Source organism: Ranitomeya variabilis, chromosome 6 (assembly GCF_051348905.1).
Source record: "Ranitomeya variabilis isolate aRanVar5 chromosome 6, aRanVar5.hap1, whole genome shotgun sequence".
Taxonomy (NCBI): domain Eukaryota; kingdom Metazoa; phylum Chordata; class Amphibia; order Anura; family Dendrobatidae; genus Ranitomeya; species Ranitomeya variabilis.
In genome coordinates this window covers 33,305,270-33,325,075 of record NC_135237.1, presented here as the reverse complement: position 1 = coordinate 33,325,075, position 19,806 = coordinate 33,305,270, and the positions used below count along the sequence as shown (strand labels likewise).

Sequence of the window (19,806 nt, the reverse complement as noted above, 5' to 3'; positions counted from 1 at the left end):
GCAGTAATCGAGGTGGGAGATGATGAGGGCATGCACAAGAGTTTTAGTAGATTGTGGGCTGAGGAAGGGGCGGATTCTGGCAATATTTTTGAGTTGGAGGCGACAGATGGTGGCAAGAGTTTGGACGTGTGGTTTGAAGGACAGGGCAAAGTCTAAAGAACCCCTCTCTATAGTAACGTCTAAAACATCCTCCGCACAGAAAAGACATTGCCAACTTTAGCTCCTTCTGAATGTGTATGATGGTGACTTTATTGACTTTTAACCACTCATGTGCATACATTGTTCCCCATTCCTTGCATCTATAGCTTGACTACAAGGTTTCTGTGAGGTGTTCAGTAGCAGTAAGTTTGCAACAACTAGATCACTCACATCCTCAAAATGTATTACATTGCAGAAGGGTGTGGGAGCTAAAATTTACATTGATTCATTTTACAGTCCACAATAATGTACGCAAAGTAGCGCATGCTGCCATTTTTCCACCCAGACTGATGGTTTGGCCATGGTCACTGGCTATAACGTGTCCGTGGTGCACACGGACCGATTGTACGCTTGTCTAAACAAGCCCTAAAAATGATAAATAACCTATTGGGAAACCTGTAATATCAAAAGTATCTATAAAATTAAGTGAATGTTCATCATGACTTTGCAGATCTTAAAGTTATAGCTGAGATGTGCACCAGGACAATGTTTTACAATATCCTCTAACAGGAAACGTTTGGTTATATTTTGATGGCTCATCTTGGCCAGAGACAGTCAACGGGATGGTACATTTTTCTGCTCAAATCCAAGAACCCAAACCTTTACCCATTGGTATCTCTGATGCCACAACAACAAATGTATCACAACTGTCCATCACACTGACGGTACAAGTTCTTAACAGGACAGGCAAATCACATGGTCTCAATAAACCCTCCACAGGCACGCTGATGCCATTATAGGGGGGGCTCTATAGGCACAGAATTGCTTAAAACCAAGCACAGGGTCACTGGACATCACGGCGGCCAATCATTTAAATACACCTTCCCACCTCCCTGGTTTCCCCTCAGTTGACTCCACGTCCCCTCCCCCCTTTGATCGACAGTGGAGATAGATGGAAAACAAGTAAGTAGGAAAACAAGTAAGTAGGAAGGTGCATTTACATTTTTTACCACACCAGTGCACCGAACTCCTGTGCTTGGTTTGAACAGTCATTCTGTGCCAACATACAAAAGAGAAATATGGGGCACACTCAGCGTTGATGGGGGGTGGTTTCATTTTCAACTGGGAGACCCAAGTGGTAGACTTTTAAAACCAACTGCACTCACATGAAAGGTTTCAGTTTGATGCTGGTTTATTTAACAATATATTCACCATAGTGCTGGTTAAGGCTACTTTCACACTAGCGGCGGGCTCGGCCCGTCGCGGTGCGTCGGGCTGAGGTTCCCGACACTAGCGTTGTCTCCGCCGCACAACGGGGGCAGTGGATGCATTTTTCCAACGCATCCTCTGCCCCATTGTGAGGTGCGGGGAAGTGCGGGGAGGTGGGGGCGCAGTTCCAGCCGCGCATGCGTGGTCGGAAAAAGCGGACCGTCGTGAGCAAAAAATGTTACATGTAGCGTTTTTTGGTCCCGACGGTCCGCCACAACACGGCGCAACCGTCGCACGACGGTTGCGACGTGTGTCAATCCGTCGCAATACGTCGCTTAATGTAAGTCTATGGGGAAAAAACGCATCCTGCAAGCACTTTTGCAGGATGCGTTTTTTCGGCAAAACGACGCATTGTGGCGGATTGCAGTTAACGCTAGTGTGAAAGTAGCCTAAGGGAACAGAAAAGCGACAGTGCTAGAAGCTTGACATTTGGCCCTTCCCGGGTGTTTGTCAAATTTGCCGCTGCGTCCTGGAGTATGGAGGAGTAAGGTATCGCTGGTGCACATGCTGCGGGATGCAGTGACAAATTTTGTGTGTCATCATTGTATAATCCTGTATCCAAGACACATCTGCACACTACTATGTCCAACTCAATGCCCCCCAAATAATGGGAAAACACATGGATGTGTGAATGTACTCAAAAGTGGAGCATGAGGCAACCATTACGTATCCGACTTTCACGGTCCAAGTATGGGCCGCGAAGTTTGGACCGGCCATGTGACACCCGATCTGAACGTGAAATAGCCTCATAAGGTGGCCCATCCATTCATCGCATGCAGTACGGAGACTGTAAATGTGTGAAACCAGGCAGAACAAACTCAAAATTCAAGGGCTCCCATTCATCAACGTCTTGATGCCCTTCTTTCTGGAGTAAAAATGAAGCAACTTTTACAAGCGGCCATTTTTAAGTAAAAAATTTGCATTTTCTTTTTTGTTCAGTAATGTAAGCATAGTTTTACTGATCCAAAATGTTTTAGCCTAATCTAAGATTTTTTTTAAAAATGCAATTTTTTTTTTGCTCAATTTTACTTCAGTACCCTAATGGAGTAAAAAAAAAAATCTGTCCAATTTTTGCATAGTACAAGGCCATCATGCAACATTTTAGAGGATCATGTGATTTGTTGCTCTCAAAAAGGTGCGAAAAAAAAATAATATATATTTCAGCCATAGGGGTGGGGACTAGTGATGAGCGAGTATACTCGTTGCTCGGGTGGTCTCCAAGTATTTGTAAGTGTTCGAGCAACGAGTACACTCGCTGATCACTAGTGGGGACCTCTTGCTGGGAAAGATCCCAGCAGATCCCGCGCTTGCAAAATCGCCATGAGCTTCCCAGGCATGGCACCGAATCCAGGTGTACGTCCCAGCTTCATATGATATGTCTGCACGCTCCAGAGCCGCTGAGAGTCACAATGATTCACGCGTCCACCAGCTGCTGACACTTAGCAACTCCAGCGCATGCGCACATATGCAATGAAGCTGCGATGTACACTCAGATTTAGTGGGCATGCCCGGAAAGTTGATCGTCATTGCGCAAGCGCAGGATCTGCTTGGAGCTTTCGGTGGCGTAGGGAAGGAATTATGATGCTCTGGGCGAGGAGAACTTGAAAAAGCATTTGCCTGACGGACAAGTTAGAGATCCCCACTCCTCTGATTGACAAAGAAGGTATGTGGGGCAATCAAAGTACAAAAATTGTTTTTTTTGTTATTACTACTAAGACTTTTTACTTGAGAAAACATGTTATTGGTGCAATGTGCATCACCAACAAGACATTGGGGGCAGATTAATAGCAAAAAAAAAAAGAAGTACGTGACCGGTTCCCTTTAACAATAGCACGACTTACTGATCTTTATAGATGTTGTGGGTCAGAACCCACCCTGACAAATGGAAGGACACCAAATATCGTTACACAGATATACTCAACTTTATTAAAAACATATTGACAATAAAGTGTTATTTTAGTAAATAAGAGACCAAAACACACAATGTCTAAAAACTACCAGGGTACCTAGCAAGGCAGATATAAATCTTAAAACCTATTGTCAAATACGTACCTACATGACTCCTGTCTATGTTTATGTTGCACCACGTTACACTTTTATAGCCTTTTTTTGGTCAAACAAGGTTATATTTATATATTTAAAAAAAAAAAAAATCTCTTTAATGATGGCAAGAGAATGTGTGACTGCGGGCTAAGGACTCATTCAGATTGGTGCATTGTGTCCATTTAACTGTTCATATCCCAGATATTACAGCCAATTGACCACAACTGAGACAAACTTCAGCAGACTGAAGGAGATCCTGCTTTTAGATTAGAAATATAGTTAAGAGGATCAGTCACCAGGTCGGAAGTCGGGAGATTTTGTTCCTGCTGTTCCCCTGAGTAATACATACATATTTTTTGAATGTCTGCCACACAGTTCCAGAGCCTTTTAATTCAGTGCAAATTTTTTAGGGCATTTTCTAAATAGGTGTGGCTTAAAGTAATACACACCCCAGAGGATCCGGTGAGCCACACCCATTTGTTAAAACCTTAAAAATTGGCAATAAAAAAAAAAAAATACCACATCTCTGGAACTGTATGGTGGATTTTTAAAGTGAATTTTATGTAGTGGAGCAGAGGGACTATAAGAACAAGAACTAGACACTTGACCTGGTGACAAAATACACTAAGCCCATCCAAACAGGTTTTGGAGTCTGGTTCCAGAATGTTACAAGATCCATTGAACTTTGTTTCGAGTTAATGAAGCGTAGAGGACCATAGAAAATTAGGATGTCTGGTTATTACATCTACATTATAGCCATGTGAAATCAGCCTGTAGCCACTTTCAGGCAACCAATATGGCTGCATTCTGGGGTCCTCATTTTAGATACCAAATGGAAGTCTACAGTTGGCCACATACAATAGAAAGCCATCAGCCAACAATTGTTGAGCTGACGGCCATCTCTCCCATATTCCTCATACACAGGAATGTTCAGCCAAACATTCCTGTGAGCTCTATGCGAGAATAGTCCGGCAGTGGCTTATCACTCCACCGAACAAAAGGACTGGTCATTAAAAGTCATGAGGCCCCCCCAGACATTAAATAAAAGCTGTCTGACCCCACAGATCTGAAATGTGTACGGGGCCTTATGTCGGCGTAAATTTAATTACAGGCCATTGAAGTTGGCCATAATTACTATACTAAAAATGTCACCATTTAAATTCTGGTTATATGGTCAAATCTTAGAATCCATACTACAGCCACAAGTTCTGGCCCAACCACAAGTCCGATGACCCAAACTAAAAGCAAAATTTGCAGACGATGCTGTCAGTTTGGGTCATTGGACCCAAGGCCAGAATGGCATTCAAGAATTCATTACAATCATCAATACTTATATTGCTTTTCTCTTAAATTATATGCCAAATTGGGGAAGAGACAATAATGCCACCTCATCAAGACCTAGTCATGGTAGAAATCGTTTAATTGGACCCCATCCAGCGGCTATGTCCACCATCTGTTCCCACCAGACATGTGACCTGTGGTCACACGTGGCCCTTTTGATTAGTTGGTCTGGCGCGCAATGTCATAGCTGCAGAATACGGCAAGGGTAACGTTGTGCCAGGCCGGCTCATAAAGAGGCACATATGCCGGAACGCAAGAAACACGTCTCAGGGCCCCCAACCAGTGACTACAGATTAGGCCAGTCTCACACGTCCAGATAATTCTGGTACCGGAGTTATCCGTGTCCGTGTGCTCACGTGGCACATCAGTGTGGCACACGTGCGGCAGCCGTGTGCCGCCCATGTGCCGACTGGGTACCACACAGACCATGCAGGAGACAGCGCTAGAGATAAGCGCTGTCCCCTGCATCTGGTGCTGAAGCCGGTATTCATTCCTTCTTCCCAGCAGCGTTCGCTGGAGATAAGGAATGAAAAATCATTGTTTTTTTTTTGTGTTTAAAATAAAGATCCTTGTCACCACCCCCCCTCCCACCCCCTGTGCGCCCGCCCGCTGGAAATAAAATACTCACCCGGATCCTTTGTTGCTTCCTCTCAGCGCCGCAGCTTCTTCTTGTATGAGCGGTCATGTGGTACCGCTCATTACAGTGATGAATATGCGGCTCCAAGCCTATGGGAGGTGGAGCCGCATATTCATCACTGTAATGAGCGGCACCACGTGACCGCTCATACAGGACAAGCTGCGGCGCTGAGAGGAAGCATGGGGGTGGGAGGGGGGTGGTGACCGGGATCTTTATTTTAAACACAAAAAAAAAAAAAAAACAAGGATTTTTCATTCCTTCTCTCCAGCGAACGCTGCTGGAGAGAAGAAATGAATGGCGGCTTCAGCACCACAAGCTGGGGGGGGACAGCGCTTACTGTAGCGCTGTCTCCTGCAGGGCCCACGGACAGCACACGGACAGCATCCGTGTGCGGTACGTGTTTTACACGGACCCATTGACTTTAATGGGTCCGTGTGATACGTGCGCTCCCATGAACACTGACATGTCTCCGTGTTTTTCAAACGGACACACGGTCTGTGAAAACACGCTGACATGTGCAGAGACACATTGATTTTAATGTGTCTACGTGAGTCAGTATCTCCGGTACGTGAGAAAACTGTCACCACACAAACCAGAGCCACTGACGTGTGAAACAGGCCTTACCGATGTGCCTGCTGGAGCAGACCCCGTTAATCTATTTTCACCATCTAGACTGGTGTTTTGATGAATTGCCTTCTGGAGTAAGATGCCGTAAAATTCATTAAGAAGTGTTTGCCTCTATGAATTTGGCAAATTTTTCAGCGACTATAAGAAATGGTAACGTCATAGACTAGAGTTCATTACAGTCATAATTTACCCCAATTGTTTGGCTCAGCTAATCTACTTTTCAGTTGGAGGCGCTGGGGTATCACCATAATCTGAAGATGCGTCATTTTTGCTTAACTGTGGGTTTTGTCCGTGAAATTTTTGACTGTGTTTAAATAGACCACTTTTGGTTGTCAATTTTTTCCCGCACTGAGGACAAGGGAATTCTGTCTGCCCCTTGTGGGTTTTCTGATGCTGATGAAGACATTTACTGTAGACGAAGATTTTCCCACATACTAGACATGGATACGTCTGATCCGTCCCGGTGTTAGTTTGGTGTTGGCTTAGAAGATTGTTCGACTTAAAGATTATTCCACATTCAAGACACGGAAATTCTTTCACTTTGTGAATTTTCATGTGCAACTGAAGGCCCATTTCACGGTTAAAAGATAAGTCACATTCGAGACACCGGAAGACCTGAATAGCCTTTTGGTGGGCGAGACTGGATCTGTTACGCAAGTAATGCTGATTGGAGCCATTTCCGCTTTGAGTCAATGGAAATGAATGTATTTTTTTGTGTACGTTAAGATTCCTTTTGTATGGAAAGCTCATTCCACACTCCAGACAGGAGAAAGTCTCACAAATATTTCTTGGAGAGAGTAGTTGGTAATTTAGAGCCAAACTATTATTTTTGGGAGGTGAAAGAAATTCCTCATTTCTTGTGTTTTGCTCTGTGGGGAGGTCAGGTAAAGATTGAGAGATTGCAGGAGGACCCAAAGACATTTTTTTTCTAACACCTTTCGCACTTTTAACTGGAGTTTGGGTACTTTCTTCAAGAAGTTCTTGTAGGATCTTCTTTTTTACAGAAGTTGATTCTTCTGTCACAGTCTCGTTTTGTTCACCTGAAAAAAATAAAATAAAATGTTAGGAAACACTTGGAATAGAACGCAGGCTGGAAGTGTAAGTCCAGGTATAAAGCTGAATTTTTACTAAACATAATTTGGGTAAAATTATAGACATTTGGCTAATCTGAATGGATCATCTCCTGGTAGTATTATTATTAATCGTATGGATCATCTCCTGGTAGTAATCAAATTTTATGGGCTTTATTTTTGTTTGTTTGATTATGGGTTGTTATTTTAATAATCTTTATAGTGTGAATTGATTTCAATTTCTTAACACATCTTTATAGTAGTTTGAGCTCTGGTTTTCTGAATTAGAGCCGAATATCCCTGCATACACAGATTTAAAAGATATCTGAAGGGAAGAGCTATAAACATTGATAAAAAAAAGGCCATCCCCTTTATAGCAATTACCCCATTTCATACTACCCTCTCCGGCTGGAGGGCTCACAGCTCCCTCACAGCCTGGTGAGTATGCTTCCATGTCTAGTCTGTCTTTGCATAATTTGTCTTCTCCTGTTAATGATAGTCAGGTGGGGGTAGCTAGTGCCAATGTGGGAATGGGGGTTTCTGGGTATTTAAACAGTGCGGGGGCTAGGGATGTGCTAGGTAGTGTGCGTGATTTGCGTACTCGTTTGGAGCATGGGGTGGTGACACCGGGGCCGGTAGCAGCTTGGTTGCGTCCGAGGGTTAGTGGTTGTGGTTGCCCAGGTGGGGTGGCTGAGGTGCCTGACAGGATGGCGGTGCCGGTTCAGACTCAGAAAGAGAAGGAGTGTAGAATTCACTTGGATGACAGGGCTCATGGCGAGGTTTATGTATGTTTTGAAGGGCCGCTGGGAGCGCACCTTAAGAAGGAGGTTAGGGAAAAGATCTGGAAAGATGAGTTCGAGATATTTTCCCTTCTCCCTTTGGAAAAATTTAGTCTGGATAAGGGGAAGAAGGAGGACAGTAAGAAAGGAGGAGGAGGAGGAGAAGCGCAAGTGGCGGTTAATACCTCAGACATTCCTTAATTGGCTTCAAGCCTTTGCCATTTTGGCGAGCGTCATAGGTGAGAAGGCGCCGGAAAATTGCTCCGGGTTATTTTGTTACATGGATTCCATAGGTGAAGCCCATAGGGTTTATCGGGGGGCAGGCTTGGCTCAGGTATGATGAGCAGTTCCGGCAGCGGAAGGCCATTAGGCCTGCAATCAGGTGGGATCAGAAAGACATAGGGCTTTGGTTGCGGGTCATGGCTCAATATAAATTCGGCCACCCCTTTCATGCTGGGGCCGGGAACACCGGCCAAAGACATAGTCAGCCCGGTATATCAGGTGCAGGGAGTCAATCAAGTCAATCCGGCAGGCACAAATTGGGTTTGTGCTGGCAGTTTAACGACGGCCAGTGTAAATTTGGGGCAAATTGCAAATTCAAACACCTATGTTCCCATTGCAGTGGCTCCTCTCACGGGGCTGCAAAATGTTTCAAAAAAGGCAAGTCCAAAGCAGGGGGGGGGGGGGAGGGGGGGCAACGACTCCAGTGAAGCTGGAAAGGATGGTCCCCTATCTAAATAGATATCCAGATAAGGAAAAAGCGGACTTGGTGCTTTCCAGATTTCAGAATGGTTTTGTTATTCCGGCTCCTTTTGCTATTCTGCGGGATCTGAAGAACCTTCGTTCAGCGATGTTGCATGGGGATGTGGTTACGGAGAAGTTGGGCAAGGAAGTTGCGTTGGGTCGCATGGCAGGTCCTTTACATGATCCGCCTTTTGACGATTTGGTAGTTTCTCCGTTGGGGGTCGTACCTAAGAAGGAGCCGAATAAATTTCGGTTGATTCATCATTTGTCGCATCCTCGAGGGATGTCGGTAAACGATGGTATTGACCCTGATCTTTGTTCGGTGGTTTATGCGTCTTTTGATGAAGCCGCAGTTTGGTTTAGGAAGTGTGGCAGAGGGGCTCTCATGGCAAAAACGGACATTGAATCGGCGTTTCGGTTGTTGCCGATTCATCCGGATAGTGGTAGGTTGTTGGGTTATTACTGGAAAGGTTTTTTTTAGTAGATAGGTGTTAGCCTATGGGCTGTTCTTTATCTTGCACATTTTTGAGGCTTTTAGTTCCTTTTTGGAATGGTTGGTTAGAGATGTATCTGGTCTGGCTTCCATCATTCATTATCTCGATGATTTTTTCTGCGTAGGTCCGGCCGAGTGGAGTGTTGTTTTAGGATTTTGAGAGCAATCGAGTGGGTGGCTTGGCTTTTTGGAGTACCGTTGGCAGAAGGCAAGACGGAAGGCCCGTGCACGTGTGTTTTCTTTTTTTGTAGGCATTGATATTGACACAGTGGCGCGGGAGTTTAGGCTGCCTGAGGAAAAAGTTTTGGCACTAAGGAAGGAAGTGTCTAGGGCAAGCCGGTTGAAGAAATTACCGCTGCAGGATCTCCAGTCTTTGTTGGGGAAGCTTAACTTTGCGTGTGAATCATGCCTATGGGGAGAGTTTTTTTCAAGGAGGTTGGCCAGCGCTACTGCAGGTGTTCGAGCCCCTCATCACTTTTTCCGACTTTCAGCTGAACACAGGGCGGATATGGTGGTTTGGGATACCTTTTTGGCAGATTACAGTGGCCGTTCGTTGCTCATGGAGGAGGTTGTGGATAGCGGGACTTTGGATTTGTTCACCGATGCGGCAGGAGGTCGTGGTTTTGGTGCTTATTTTAACGGTCAGTGGTGTGCGGTGCAATGGCCGGAGGAGCGGTTCTCTTCGGGTTTGGTTTGGAATATTGCGCTGTTGGAAATCTTTCCTATTCTGGTTGCGGTGCATCTGTGGAAACAGGAGTTTCGGGATCGGCAGGTGAGGTTTAATTGTGACAATATGGGGGTGGTTTGTGCAATTAATGGTCTCTCTGCATCATCACCCCCTGTGGTTCGTGTACTTCGGCAACTGGTTTTGAAGTGTTTGCCTCTGAACTCTCAAGTTACGGCGTCCCATGTACCGGGGGTTCGAGATGCGATTGCCGATTCTCTCTCTCTTTCTCGTTCACAGTGGGACCGTTTTCGGTTGTTGGCTCCAGAGGCGAGGGTCAAGGGACTGGAGTGTCCGGAGGAGCTCTGGAATGTGGTCTCCAGGCCGCAGAGTCGCTGATTAGGGCTTCGTTGACTCCCAGGACCTGGGAGGCTTACCGGATGGTATGGTATACTTGGGAAAGTTTGTTGGCGGCGAGCCGGCAGTGTCAGATCAAGTGGGGATTTTGCTTTCCTGGTTGAGTCAAGGTGTGACAGAAGGTTGGTCATCAGCAAAGGTTTCGCATGTTATGGCTGCCTTGGCCTTTGGCTTTAAGTTGCAGGGTTAAAGGGATCTGACCAAGGTATTTTTGGTAAGGCAGGCGGTCCAAGGGGCTCGCAGGGGTAAGGCTCAGGGGGACAGGAGCAACCGGTTTCATTCAGTTTGTTGAAAAATTTGGGGGGGGGCACTTGGATCATTATGCTCGTCGGCTTTTGAAGTCTGTCTTTATAGGCTAGGCTTCTCCCTTGCATTTTTTGGGGCATTGAAAGTGGGGGAATTGGTTTCCCCGAGTAAATGGGTTTTGAGCAGGCTTTTGGCTAGGGATGTACTGGTCAATGCTAATAGCATGGAGTTTTGGGTGCAGCGGTCGAAAACGGACCAGGAAGGCAAGGGTAGGCGGATTGTGTTGGGTTCGGTGGCGGATTCATTGATGTGCCCAGTGCAGTGTTTGCGTTTATTTTGGGACTTTCAGCCCAGTTTGGAGGGTGCATTATTATGTCATGCGGATGGGTCTTTTTTATCCAGATACCAGTTCACAGTCATGTTTAGAAGAGCTATTCGGCGGCTGGGTTTCGATGAGTCTCGCTTCGCCCCTCATTCTTTCAGGATTGGGGCGGCGACCGAAGCAGCGTCATGGGGGTTGCAGGCTACAGATATTCAGCACATTGGAGGATGGAGATCTAGGTGGTATTGGAGTTATGTTCGGCCTCAGAAAATAGCTGTGAATTTCAGTGGGTAAAGTTCTTTTTTTCTTTTGTTTCATTGTTTGCTTGTATTCATGTATTTCGTTTTTCAGGTTCCTAGTTGCTTGTGTGGATTTTTGGCCATTCCTATGTCCACTGGGGAGCCTGGGGAGCCTTGCGAGCTGACCTGAGGAAGGAAGATAGACAGCTCGGCTTTCCCAAAAACACGGCTGTGGTCCGGTGGCTCGGCTTTAGGGGGATGGCCTGGAACAGGGTCATGAAGGAGATACATCACAGTGCCAGTTTGGATCGAGCTCCAGATGTGCTTGTTCTGCATGTAGGCGGAAATTACCTTGGGGTGCGGCCTTTTAGGGAACTGGTAAAAGACATCAAGAATGATTTGTTGCGGCTGTGGTTGTTGTATCCGGGGATCACTATTGTTTGGTCGGAGATTGTGCCACGCTTGGGAAGCTTAACAAAGCTAGGATAAAGGTTAATAGGTGGTTGGTGTCTGCTTTTGTGTCCAGAAATGGGGGTGTTTCGGTCCGGCACTTTGAGTTGGAAAAAAGGCAGGACGACTTTTGGTTGGCTGACGGGGTTCACCTGAATGCAGTGGGTTGTGACATGTGGGCGCTTGGTTTGCAGGACGTGATTGAAAGGGCCATAGCTTTTCGGTGTGGTGGGGTCTCAGGCCTTCGAGGTGTTCTAAGGCCCTCGTTGTGGCGGTTGGGGGGGGGGGGAGGGGGAGAGGGGGAGTCCTTGAAGTTGGTTAAATTGGGCTGGGGGATCCATGGGCATATGTTTCCTCTTTTTGGAGTTTTAACATGGTTGGGATCTGGTGAAATGTAGTTGGGAGTTTCGGCAATGGTGGTCAAATCCCTCAGGAAATTATTGTGAACATGGGAACCCTTGTGGGTATGGTGCTCCCGAGCCAGTGGGGTAACGGCTGGGAGTAATTGGTGGTATTTTTATGTTCACTGTTTATTTTGGTAATCACCAGATTTTTTTGTTAGCTTCAAGGACTCCTCCCAGTGAGTAAACTGTTATTTGTATTTCAATGTGTGGGTGGGAAAGTGGGAAGGGGCCTCGTGAGGTTCACCTGACGTACCTCGACAATACCAGGGTCATGGGGCTCTAATCTCCATACCTCCTGTGCGGCTGCAGCAATGATATGTCCGCCCAGGAGTCAAATGAAATAGAAAAAAAATTGCTAAAGTCAACACGACGGCAAGTTCTGCAAGGTATACTCTGATGAAGTACGTGACTGATTATGTATGGCCAAATTAAAACCAGATTGTGTTGGTCAATCCCTGGCCAGACCCCACATGTTTACAGCATGCATGATTAGCCCCACCATGTGTTCATGCAAATTCATTGGGGAATACACTTCTCTTTTGGGACAAGCGACCAGACATGTAAATTTAAAACAAAAAAAAAACAAAAAAAACAGATTTGCCTGATCCTCAGGTATCAATCCTCCCCCTCAATCTACTGTCTCCCACATGCTAGATTGTGAACAGGTCCAGAAAAAGTCTCTCTGTTTCTGCGAACATTAATATAAGTAAATTCATTACCCAATGAAACGTGCCCGTCTTTATTCTTCAGAACATCACTGTAAAAATCCTGGCGACCTTCTAAGAATTCCCATTCATCTGCTGAGAAATTGACAGTGGAGTCCTCGCACCGCTCGGGAATCTGTTCCGAAACATAATGATACATTTCATCATTCACTAATGTACTCGAGACCCACGATCTTCTAACTGAGTAGAAAAGAAAATGTTTGGAAAATGTGTGTACAAACTTAATTGGATTTATGGCCATATTGGTTATGTGCAAACGGAGTGCTCTGCCCATTTGGAGAGTATCTGCTATGAAAACTAAACAAAAAAAAGCAGGGATGGGGATGATGGTGCTGCATCAGTGATGGTATGGCTTCCCCCAGGTGAAGCTTGATCTCCAGGGCTCCTGGTGTAGTGAGTAAAGATGACAGACGGTGTAATGCCAGAAAGAATGAGAGGACACAAAGTTGCAGTCTCTTTACCTTTTACTGGTATAATGCAGCCACAGTCCAGGGTACGGATCACAGGTAATGGTGAGGTCCGGCCAGCCTGGAAGCGATTCGGAATCCCCCTAGCCAGGTGGGGTTGGAAGCCTTCATTTCTGCGCTGTGGTTTAAGTCTCTTGCTGCCTAAGGCTTCTTGCAAGGTCCTCTCTATATCTCTCTGTCCTATTAGCAGGACAATATCCGTATGGCAGGCAACTCGAGCCTTTTTTATAGGTGTCCCTGGTTGCGGCGACTCCAGACTCTATATTCTGCTGTGCCTTCGGATGTAATGGTGGACAGACGACTTGGAATCTCCTGCTGTGGGGCATACAGTTGCCCCCATAACCTCGGAATTCCAGCCTCCGGTTTCTTGTGCTGATCCTGGAGGGAGCCCAATCGCAGCTCCACTCCAGTTTCTCTCTCTCTCTTTTCTCCTTTGCTCCTTCTCCCCTCACAGTCTCCTACAGACTGCTCTGTCTCTCTCTTCTCTTTCCAGGAGCTGCAGAACCTCGTGTCTGCATGCCCCCAGCTATCCACTCCTCACTGAGATTGATTAACTCCTCCCCCAGCCAGAATACATGTAGGGAAGTTCCCCTGAATCCGGGTCTCGAGCTCCTCCTTCTGGCCCGGAGTCAGAGCAGTGTTGTATGTACATGTTACCTGCTAAAGAGATCCCTGTCGCTTCCAAGCATGGCATCACTTCCCCCATGAGGAAGGCGAGACCACTGTAACAACCGGCGTCCTGAAGTGTTACATAACCAATCAGGGAGCTCAACTGCTCTGGGGGAGAGTGAGTGAAGCACTTTATAATTTAAAAAAAAAAGTAGAAGTGCAGTCGGGGGAGGGGGGGGGGGGGGTGTTGGAGTGGGTTCTGGATTTTCCCGATATTCACCTCTCCAGAAAGAAGTTGAATTATTTGATTGTTGATTTCTAGAATCTTGTTTTTATTCTCCTGTACAGGTGGATGTGACGGTGGCGGTGTGCTGGGCTTCTGGATCTTGTTCCTTCCCCCTGAGCCATGTGGACTACCTTTCTTATACAATTTTTCACTGGATGCCTTCTTCACCATCGCATACTTCTGTATATTAAAACAGGCAAAAACATTAACCCCTTTATCCCATATTACGTACTATCCCGTCGAGGTGACCTGGGACTTAATTCCGAGTGAAGGTATAGTACGTCATAGTGGATCGGCCGCGCTCACGGGGGGGAGGGAAGCATCGCACAGGGAGGGTGCTCCCTGCGTGCTTCCCTGAGACCCTCAGAGCAAAGCGATGTGATCGCGTTGCTCCGAGGGTCTCCTATCTCCTTCCTCCCTGCAGGCCTGGATCCAAAATGGCCGCGGGGCTGCATCTGGGTCCTGCAGGGAGGTGGCTTTCAAGCGCTTGCTCAGAGCAAGTGCCGGGAAGCCTCCTTGCAGTGCCTGTCAGATCGCTGATCTGACACAGTGCACTGCAAAGTGTCAGATCAGCGATCTGATATATAGTGATGTCCCCCTGGGGCAATGTAAAATAAAAAATAAATAAATATATATATATATATATATATATATATATATATATATATATATATATATATATATATATATATATATATATATATATATATATATATATATATATATATATATATATATATATTTTACATGTGTAAAAAAAAAAAATTCCTAAATAAAGAAAAAAAATAAATAAAAATATTTAACCCCCTTCAGTGAACACCGTAAAAAACAAACGAGACGAAAAAAAAAAAAAATGCTTTATTATCATACCGTCAAACAAAAAGTGGAATAAAACGCGATCAAAAAGACGGATATAAATAAACATGGTCCTGCTGAAATCATCTTGTCCCGCAAAAAACGAGCCGCCATACAGCTTCATCAACGAAAAAATAAAAAAAGTTATAGTTCTTTAGAATAAAGCGATGCAAAAACAATTATTTTTTATATAAAATAGTATTTATTGTATAAAAGCGCCAAAACATTTTTAAAAAATTATATAAATGAGGTATCGCTGTAATCGTTCTGACCCGAAAAATAAAACTGCTTTATCAATATTATCAAACGTGGAACGGTATAAACACCTCCCCCAAAAGAAATTCATGAATAGCTAGTTTTTGTTCATTCTACCTCACAAAAATCAGAATAAAAAGCGATAAAAAAATGTCACATGCCCGAAAATGGTACCAATAAAAACATCAGCTCGTCCCGCAAAAAACAACACCTCACATGACTCTGTGGACCAAAATATGGAAAAATTATAGCTCTCAAAATGTGGAGACGCAAAAACTATTTTTTGCAATAAAAAGCGTCTTTTAGTGTGCGACGGCTGCCAATCATAAAAATCCGCTAAAAAACCCGCTATAAAAGTAAATCAAACCCCCCTTCATGATCCCTTAGTTAGGGAAAAATAATACAATTTAAAAAAATGTATTTATTTCCATTTTCCCATTAGGGTTAGGGTTGGGGCTAAAGTTAGGGCTAGGGTTAGGGCTAGGGTTGCATTTACTGTTGGGATTAGGGTTAGGGTTATGGTTGGGGCTAAAGTTAGGGTTAGGGTTTGGATTACATTTATGGTTGGGGTGTGGTTAGGGTTATGGTTGGGATTAGTTTTAGGGGTGTGTTTGGGTTAGGGTTTCAGTTAGGATTGGGGGGTTTCCACTGTTTAGGCACATCAGGGGCTCTCCAAACGTGACATGGCGTCCGATCTCAATTCCAGCCAATTCTGCTTTGAAAAAGTAAAACAGTGCTCCTTCCCTTCCGAGCTCTCCCGTGCTCCCAAACAGTGGTTTACCCCCACATATGGGGTATCAGCGTACTCAGGACAAATTTTACAACAACTTTTGGGGTCCAATTTCTCCTGTTACCCTTGGTAAAATAAAACAAGTTGGAGCTGAAGTAATTTTTTTGTGAAAAAAAGTTAAATCTTCATTTTTTTATTTTTTTTTAAACATTCCAAAAATTCCTGTGAAAACACCTGAAGGGTTAATAAACTTCTTGAATGTGGCTTTGAGCACCTTGAGATGTGCAGTTTTTAGAATGGTGTCACACTTGGGTATTTTCTATCATATAGACCTATCAAAGTGACTTCAAATGTGATGTGGTTCCTAAAAAAAAAAAAAAAATGGTGTTGTAAAAATGAGAAATTGCTGGTCAATTTTTAACCCTTATAACTCCCTAACAAACAAAAAAATTTGGATCCAAAATTGTGCTGATGTAAAGTAGACATGTGGGAAATGTTACTTATTAAGTATTTTGTGTGACATATCTCTGTGATTTAAGGGCATAAAAATTAAAAGTTGGAAAGTTGCGAAATTTTCAAAATTTTTGCCAAATTTCCGTTTGTTTTTTTTCACAAATAAATGCAAGTAGTATCAAAGAAATTTTACCACTATCATGAAGTACAATACGTCACGAGAAAACAATCTCAGAATCATCAGGATCCGTTGAAGCGTTCAAGAGTTATAACCTCATAAAGGGACAGTGGTCAGAATTGTAAAAATTGGCCCGGTCATTAACGTGCAAGCCACCCTTGGGGGCTAAGGGGTTAATTTTCTGGAAGCCTTAGGTAACCAGTGATTTATGGGAAAAAGAAAAAAAACAAAAAAAATATGTTAGAGAAATCAGCTTTTCTCTTCCAGGACTGATCTTTCGTTGGAAAAATTCTTAAAGGGTTATTCCCATCTCCAAGAACCTATCCCAATATGTAGTAATAATAATATTATTGCGATAATATTATTATTATTATTATTATTATTATTATTATTATTATTAATAATAGCAAATACCTCCAATTACAAATGTAGTATACCGTATATACTCGTGTATAAGCTGAGTTTTTCAATACATTTTTTTTGTGCTGAAAGCACCCCCCTCGGCTTATACACGAATCATTGTCCCAGAAAATGGCAGGGGATGGGGAGCGGCGAAGCAGTGGGTCACAGAGGCCTTAGCTGGCTGCTGCGGCTAAAGCCTGTGCCCGCTGCTAAAGAGAAATGAATATTCACTGCACATGCAATGAATATTCATTTCTGTTACAGCGCGCACAGTTACAGCCGCCGGCTTCTAGCAGCTTCAGCGGCCGGGCGATCACATGTCACCGGCTACGTAAGAGAAATGAATATTCACCTCTCTCCACTCCCATAGGTGTGGAGAGAGGTGAATATTCATTCCCTTAATGAGCAGGGACACATGATCACTCGGCCACTGGAGCTGCTGGCACTGGAACAAGATGCTGCGAGGGCGCGCAGGGAAGGCAAGCAGGATGTTTTTGTTTTTTGTTATACTTTTCCTTTGGGGGCCATGCAGGCAAGGACAGGGATGAGGGGACAATACCCAGCTTATACTCGAGTCAATAAGTTTTCTCAGTTTTTCATGGCAAAATTAGGTGCCTCGACTTATACATGAGTATATATATATTTTTTTTTATTATTATGTCTCTTTCCTCATGTACAGGCATTGCAGGACCTTCGGTATCCATGGTTATGACCACTAGCAACTAGATAACTAACTGTCACTATATCAGTGGTCGTAACCATGGATACCTAAGGTCCTGCAATGCCTGCACATAAGGAAAGAGACAGAGCTAATCAGAAAAACTACTACTTTTCTGTTGGGATAGGATATTGGAGATGGAAATACCCCCTTTAATTCACAGGTAAAATCCATCTTCACGAATACAGATTTTCTCCATAAAGAGAGATCAATCAAGGAGGAGAAAGAAGCAGATTTCTCTGATCAGATATATTGCAAAATGACGATTACTCTTTAAAGGCAATGAATGAGACCATAGCAGATAATAAGATTTTTCTCACCTCTCCAGTCAGCAGGTAGATTATGTAGAGCGTTCGGTTTAATATCTTTTTAGTCACGTTACCATGGTCATCGTCCATCTCAAAGGGATAATGAGCTGAACCGATCCGCAGGCCGCTTCTCTAAGTAATCTCACAGGAAAAAAATAATAATATCAGTGCAAGGCGCCTTCAGAGTTGTTAAAGAAAAATTATTTGAAAATCACTCATAGTAAAAATAAATAAAAACTGCTGTTTAATCCTTTTAAATGCTTATGTAAATCAACAGGGGTGTTTAAGTCGCCCCCTCCCCACCTCTGTGGCATGTATGTTTCCGCCATCTCCCTCTCCATGGCATGATAATGGGGAGCTGACGGCTTGTCATGGCATCCATGGCACTATGGAGGCATTTTTCAAATATATGTTCTAGTCCAGTACAGGGACTAAAAAAATTAAGTATGGCGAAAAAAAAAAAAAAAGCTATGCTGTAACTGTTGCTACAGACAACAGTTTCAACAGTTTTAACCAGATTAATGAATCTGTGGACAAGAGATTAGGTAGAAAGCAGCGGCCCTCACCACTGGTTACTTAAAACAGCAGCTTTGTTGGGGTAACGTGTACACGACGTGGAGGAACAGTGACGAGTAACAGTCGTTTCGCTTGAGGCACGCTTCTTCTGGATCTCATGATGAGTCGTGACCACAACCTCAATTTTTGATTGTCAGAGGTAACATCACAAGTGCTCAATGCAAGTCAATAAGAGCAAGAACATGGCTTTCAAACGTACATTGAGTTATGACTTACAGATTGCCCCACAAACACCGGAACGATCCGGTAGGTCACAAACTGTGGGAGACTGACGGAAGTGGCAGCAATAGAAGGTGAAGATGGCGGAGGATAAGTAAGACTGGGGGCAGGGACCTTACATTAGAAGCACCACTCTAAAGCTACAAAAAAAAAAAAAAGTGGTGCTAAAAAGTGTTTTTGACCTTCATTTTTTAACCACTGTACTCAAATGCGGGAAAGTTTTGACCCCACCCCTCCCGAAGAAAAAAGGGGGGGGGGGGGGGGAAAAAAAAAAAAAAAAAAAAAAAAAAAAAAAAAAGAAGAAGTAAACACATGGAAATTCCCCAAACAAGGTGCACAAGAGTCTACACAATTATACATATACACACACAAATATATACACATGTATATGTATATATATATATATATATATATATATATATATATATATATATATATATATATATATATATATATATATATATACACACACATACAAAGCTTTATTAGCACATCAAATACAAAAAACAGGCAAACAGGCAAATAAGTGTACACAATAAGACCCAATAATACTGGACAGGTAGATTAAATGATGATGCATACAAGCAGTGATAGGCTATCCATAACACAGGGGTACTCAACCAATACTATCATATACTAAAGTTAGAAAAACGTACATGTGAGTAACCTCAAAAAGTATCCAAGTGGGTGAGCTCCATATAGTGGCAATCAGCCCATCCCTTATTCAGTACATATAATGTGGTATAGTAACCACAACATCAAACCGTAACATGTGAACAAGTAAATGCTCACCCATAGGACAGCACTAAGGACTGCACAGATACACACAGATGTTATTGGGTTTTATTGTGTACACTTATTTGCCTGTTTTTTTGTATTTGATGTGCTAATAAAGCTGTGTAAAAATTTTTTCTAAAAAATATTTTCATGGCATTTGTTATTTATTTGATATTAGTAGCTACTTGGGAATTGCAGGCTCTTTATTCTTTCTTATGGTTACCATATTGCTCTTAGAGAGTTTTTCCTATGAATATGGTCTTTGCATGTTATCAGTTCTGATATATATATATATATATATATATATATATATACACACCAAAATAGAATCACAGATATCAGAGCTGAAGTTTACCAAGTAGAGT

The 19,806-nt window shown here is 43.7% G+C and overlaps 1 protein-coding gene across 2 annotated transcripts; it reads right to left on the bottom strand.

Annotated features, from left to right (window-relative positions):
• Positions 1–6,194: 6,194 nt before the first annotated feature.
• Positions 6,195–18,368, bottom strand: LOC143783387 (uncharacterized). 2 transcript variants are annotated; one of them, XM_077271801.1, is made up of 4 exons: positions 17,882–18,368; positions 13,965–14,150; positions 12,603–12,723; positions 6,195–7,095 (listed from the first exon to the last, which is right to left on the bottom strand). In XM_077271801.1, the coding sequence occupies exons 1-4, from the start codon at positions 17,957–17,959 to the stop codon at positions 6,269–6,271; spliced, it is 1,212 nt and encodes a 403-aa protein (XP_077127916.1). In that variant the 5' UTR covers positions 17,960–18,368; the 3' UTR covers positions 6,195–6,268. The 2 variants fall into 2 exon arrangements, with proteins under 2 accessions (XP_077127916.1, XP_077127917.1); XM_077271802.1 differs by lacking the exon at positions 13,965–14,150.
• Positions 18,369–19,806: the final 1,438 nt, after the last annotated feature.

Excerpts from the sequence above, each read along its gene's own strand:
- LOC143783387 (XM_077271801.1), bottom strand. The coding sequence starts at position 17,959 with ATGGACGATGACCATGGTAACGTGACTAAAAAGATATTAAACCGAACG. Across the intron at positions 14,151-17,881 it reads TCTACCTGCTGACTGGAGAG|AAGTATGCGATGGTGAAGAA; the intron begins GTGAGAAAAATC and ends TTTAATATACAG. Across the intron at positions 7,096-12,602 it reads AGACGGGCACGTTTCATTGG|GTGAACAAAACGAGACTGTG; the intron begins GTAATGAATTTA and ends TATTTTTTTCAG.